The sequence below is a fragment of the Apis dorsata genome, unplaced genomic scaffold (genome assembly GCF_000469605.1).
Source record: "Apis dorsata unplaced genomic scaffold, Apis dorsata 1.3 scaffold_894, whole genome shotgun sequence".
Lineage (NCBI taxonomy): Eukaryota > Metazoa > Arthropoda > Insecta > Hymenoptera > Apidae > Apis > Apis dorsata.
This window is the reverse complement of record NW_006264009.1, coordinates 57,098-62,775: the sequence shown is the minus strand read 5'-3', so window position 1 is coordinate 62,775 and position 5,678 is coordinate 57,098. Positions and strand designations below refer to the sequence as shown.

The 5,678-nt window shown below is 47.2% G+C and overlaps 1 protein-coding gene across 1 annotated transcript in view; it reads right to left on the bottom strand.

Annotated features, from left to right (window-relative positions):
* Positions 1-5,678, bottom strand: part of LOC102677076 (inactive tyrosine-protein kinase 7-like) — a 46,289-nt gene that overhangs the window by 34,053 nt on the left and 6,558 nt on the right. The window contains exon 2 of the mRNA XM_031514106.1: positions 1,794-2,099. Within this exon, the coding sequence (XP_031369966.1) occupies positions 1,794-2,099 (306 nt within the window). The remainder of the gene's footprint in view (positions 1-1,793; positions 2,100-5,678) is intronic.

Here is a 5,678-nt window from a genome sequence, read left to right as displayed (position 1 = left end):
GCCGCTAACGACGCCCTGCCGTCGTTTCCCGCACCTGCCCCCCGTTCAACCCCCGCCACCATTTCACCACTATTTTCTCTCTTCTTTCCCCATCCTTTCCACGCTTTCCCGATTTAATAATATGTACTTTTTCCTTTTTTCTTCTTTTTTTTTTTTCTTTTTTGCAAATTTCTTCATTATTCATTCAATATCACACCGGCGCGGTTCGCGCCTCCTCAGTTACCAGCAGCGCGTACTCTTTTTTTTTTTTCTCTCTTTTCTTTCTCTCTTATTTTTATTTTATTTTCGTCGCTTTAACACTCGTTCGCCCTCCGTCCTACGGCGCGGAGAACACCTATTTTGTGCGTTTTCAGATAGAAATAAAATAAAAGAAAAAAAAATGGTACCAACTCGCACCTCGGTAGTAACATTACACGTATTCTCTCTTCTTCTTCGTTTTTTCCCCTCGTTCCCCATCCGCCCCCCTCAACCAACTCGTCGATCCCCGTCTCGCCACGCTAGACATCGGCGTCGTCGATATCGTCGTCGTCGACGTCACCATCACCGACCACGACGCTTCGCTTCGTCGTCGAATTTTTATTCTACCTACCCGCGCTCTCGTAATCCGCGGACCCTCGAGCGTTTTCGAGTCGTTAAAAACGCGAGCACGGGTAGCGCGGCTACCGAGACCGTCGGCATCGATCGACGCCATATTGGGCAGCACGATTCGAGAGCAAATTATCTTGCTTAATTAATGTCGCGCTGGCGAATAATTGGAAAGAGACGGGATACAGAGAGAGTAAACGGAAGTCGGAGTTTGCCTATACACCGAGGCTATCGCGAATCGATTCCTATCCCGGCTTGCTTCCTCCCTTCCTTCTTTCACGCTCTCCTTTCTTCTTTCTTTCCCTCCGTCTCTCTCTCTCGCCCTCTCTCCCTCTGTGCCCCCGCCTCGCGCTCGCGCTCAAGGCTCGCTCCGTCCGTTTCGTTTGTCTCTCTTTTGGTTCGGCTCGTGTAATTTCTGCACAGGAGGCGTTTGATCTGCGCTTTTGCGGAGAAAGGGCGATTAAAAAGTGCCGTGAGAATAACATAGCCACGGTGAAATCCGTCGCTTTGAATCCCCCGGGCGCTGGTCTCGCCAACTGTCCTTTCGTACCCCGTCCTTTCCTCCTCGTCTTGCTCCTCGCCCGCGCTTCATCCCTGTTGCGCCCACCGCCGCTCGCACTTTGTCGATTAAGCAACGCGACCGTGAACGCGGGATTATATCGGTTTGCCGGTTTCGATGGTGAGTACGCGACACGCGAGTACGGGACGGCGCGACACTCTCGAGGACTTACGCGATTAATCTCTCGATGGTCCCGCCCACCATCACCACGTTATTAATTAAATGCCGGCGTGGCAGCCCTCGTTAAAAAAAATTCCCGTGTTTGCGACCAAGAAACGCGTTCCATTATCGCGCTGTTGGAAACGCGGCGGCACATCGCCAACCCGTATTTCCTTTTTCTTTCTCCCTCCCTCCCTCCCTCTCGTTTTCTCTTCTTCTTTTTTTTCAATCGATCGCGATTTCACGCCTCGAACGGAGCACACTATGCCGAATTAATCGGGTAACACACGCGTGCGTATTTTCCGCTCCATTCTCTCTCTCTCTTTCGCGGGAGAACTCGTTAAAGTTAAACGCGTTTCTTCGAAACGGAGGGACGATCTCGATTTAACTTTTTTCTCTCTCTCTCTCTTTCTTTCTTTCTCGCGATCGAAAAATATTCTTCCCTCTCTCTCGAGCGAGCGAGAGAGAAATAAGAAAAGTTGGGACTTACATTGGATGTCGATCTTGGCAGGCGAACTCTCGATTGAGTATCCAGTTTCCTCGTGAGTGGCCACGCAGACGAAGTTTCCACTGTCGAGGATACGATTGACCCTTGTTATGCGAAGATCGCCACCGTCCTGGTGCCTTCGCGGGCTCGGCGCCAGAGGCTGGCCGTCGATCTTCCACGTGTACTTGACCCGCGAACTCGGCTGCGCCTCACATCTCAGGCGCACGGGGGATCCCTCGGCGACCGAGTGCTCGCCGGGGCTCACGGAGAAATAAAGGTCGCCGTCCTGGCCGAATACCTGTGACGTTACTGCGAAAACACACAGAGAGAATAGGTATATAATTCAAATCGAGAAATAATCGTAGGAATAAAGATGTACAATATAGATGTGTAATTATAGATTTATAGATAAATTTTAAAAAGATAAGAGGTTTTAGCCACACGATATGATATATAGTTTTTAAATTTATTTTTAAATTTTGAACATATTAGATTATTAATATATTCGTGAGATATATTACTATATACCAATTTTGTTTTTATCTTTAAAATTTATAATTATCTGTATATGAGTATATTGTAAACAGTTCTTTATAAAGAGCACAAGATGAAATGGTGGATTCTACACGAAAAAGGATACGTTTCTTGCAACTACCTAATCTTTGATTAAATCGTAATCATAATTCAATCTATTCAAATTAATCCGAAAATCGAGAGCATGGAATTTGATCCGAGAAGAGCATGCAGATGAGCTTCACGAATCATTTTCCATAATTCCGTAATTCCGTCCCGTCCCGACAATTCAACCACGCTTTTTGACTACAACATTGGGAAACATTGACAGATTCAATTAAACGGGGAACGGTATTATCGATTTCTATCTCGAAACTTTCACGATTCGACACCTCGCGGGTACGAAATCGCAAAGGGCGCGATCGAATTGCAACGTCGTGTATTATTAAAAAAAAAAAAAAAAAAAAAAAAGAAAATCCACTAATTATCGGAGTGGAGAGGCGTAACAATCGAACGATAAACAGCGACGAGGGAGCGCTCCGAAACGGATGGCAACAAGAGCGAGACGATGTGAATACGGAGGCCTCATTAAGCTGATTGATAATTAGCACGGGGCAACGTTATTGTATCGATGTCCTTTGATTTCCACGAGCGGAAAGCCTCTCCTTTCCTCTGGCACGCCACCACCCCGTTTCTCTCCGCTACACCGTTTAATACGATTTTTTTCCTTTTCTTTTCTTTTCTCTCCCTCTTTTTTCCCTTTTTTCTTGTCGTTGTTTCGTTTCGTCGCGACTCCTCTTCACTCCTCGCCCATCTCTCCCCGACTGTTTCGACGTGTTTCCAGCCAGGATACAAACGTAGAAAGAACTCCGCGTCCCTGGAGTAATTCCGCACAATTTGCCGATTGCCGGTATCCGACGACAAGAATCAGGGAGGAAGATAATATTCCGAATGATATTCCGAATGAAATACGCGACAGGTGTTCTTTCTTTTGTTCCGGAATACGTATTCGATCGTTTGTCGACCGCGCAACGGACGAAAGACGTCTGCTGCTCGTCGTGAACGGGGGCTTATTAGTTGCCATTACCTCGTTAACGACCTCTCCTCGAGGGCAAGGAGATTTAAACTCTTTAAACTCTGAGCTAATTAAGCGAATCCTCCTGATCTTATTCCGCGACGCATGATTTATCTACAATCTATTTATCTTTTTTATTTTATTTTCGAGTTTGGAACAAGTGAAAAAAAAAAAGAAAAAGAAATATGAATTCGTTCCGAGTTACATTTCCGTGGTAAATAAAAAGAGAGAGAGAGTCTGGCCGGTTTTTAATCGTTCGAGAGCAAATCGTACACGAAAAAAACTCGCTTTCGAGCAACGTCCGCGAACAAACGTTGGGAACGAGCTGCAAATAGTCGGCCGTGCAAATTAAACGAACCACATTGTACCGGAGGGAGGGTTGGCGCGGCGGCGCGAGCGGAGCAAAAGGCGGACATGGACAGCCAGAGGGAATACGGTCAGGCAATGGAAAAAATAAAATATATATATATATATACATATATCCAGTGGAAAAGAAGGGATAAGCGAAAAAAGTCGTAACAAGAATCATCTGTTCGAGCATATTTTTTTCGGTCCGGGAACCGTTACCGCTTCCGTGTGCTGTGAAAAAGATGGATTTAAAAAAAAAAAAAAAAAAGGAAAAAAAGGAAAAATCACGCCGCGAACGCGTTCACGCTCGCGATTTGGCGTAGCGTAAACTCGGTATCGTGTGTCGACCGATCGCATCGCCGATTTCGCAAACATCGACCGCGTTTCTGCNTATCTATGCGGACTACGCTCTCTCTCTCTCTCTCTCTCTCTCTTTCCACGTTTCACCCTCCTGGTGGAGGGGTGAAAATCGATTGTTGCGTTTCCACGGGCGGAATACGCGAGAGGTGCACACGTGCACACACGGTCAACGGCACGTCCAAATGCGTCCACGCATTCACCCCGTTCACGCTTAACGGGTTTTCGAGAGGTAGCTAATTACCTTCACGGGAGTATAATGATCATTGGTGAACTCGAAATAACGCAGGTTTCGAGTTCATGTTCACGGTTGGTGATCGATACTACGAGGCGAGAGGTGGAGTTAAGGCGATTGCACGAATCTTATTTGTGTTTGATTATTTATGTGATGAATGTCTGTTAAACGTAGTATATCGTTCTCTGAGAGGTTGAGAAATAGGTGATATCTCTGTTGCGATGTTTACGACGTTAAATTCATCGAGGAATCATTCGAAACGAAGGAATCAATGGTTAATTATTTATGGGAGGAATTTTTTAAAAAATTTACAATCCCGATTTAAAAAATGTTTCGAAATGCGAGAACACGATCGGTGGCACAATGATGAGATCGACCGGAATCTTCTTATTGTTAAAATCTCCAGCAATTTCTCCGCCGGTTCACGGAAATCGATTAGTCGCCGGTATGCTCGAACCTTTACAAGAATAGCCCGGCACACCCATAATGCCCAGCCATAAATTTACCAGTTCGGTCTTTCTTCTTTTGTTTGTCTTATAAGCGTCAGCCACCCTGTCTAATTGCGGGGGCCCCAGGTAAAGGGGGCCCCTGTTCCCGGATCCTTCCGTCACTTTCAAATTTCCAACCGTGTCCTTTGCGGATCCTATTATTATCTCGCTCTGGCCCGATATTAACCCTTAAAATCCCGGAGAGGGCGAGAGGCGAGACGGCGAGATCCGAGGAGAAGAACCCGTAATTTCCACCGCGATCAATTTCGACCCCGCGCGCACGACGTAATTTTCGTCGAAATTTCGACTTCGACTTCGTCTCTCTCTCTCTGACGACCCTCCTCCAAAAAAGAGAGATAATAACGATTCATTCCCATTCCCTCTACACCGTTGTTAAATTTTCCTCGCCGGGAGCCGGGGAGAAAAGAGAAGGTTCCCGTTTCTTTCTTTTTTTTTTTTTTTTTTCAACGCGAGCACTCGTGCTCGGCTCGACTCGGCTTATCCGCGACAGTCGGCCCCGAATCCTAAAAAAAGAATGCGCGAGGCCGCTCGTGGCGGCCGATCCTGGAACCTTCCCGGAGGGGTAAACACGACCGCTTTTACGACCTACTCTCGAGATTACTTTTCTCCCCGAGGCGGACGCCTCTCGTCTCTCGGCCCGACTCGCGCCCCGTTGGCTCTCTCGTTGGCCGGGTGCAGCTGCTCGCCCCTGCTTTATAGCGTTTACACAAGCCGACGGCTCCGATTTTTCGGCTCCCGGCAGCGTAGAGCAGCGTAGAGCAGAGAGGCATTTCCATACGCGACAAAGATGGAGAGGAACGATCCAAAGCGGACAGCGGAGCATCGAGAGAGACGCGCTTTCCCTCCGCTCG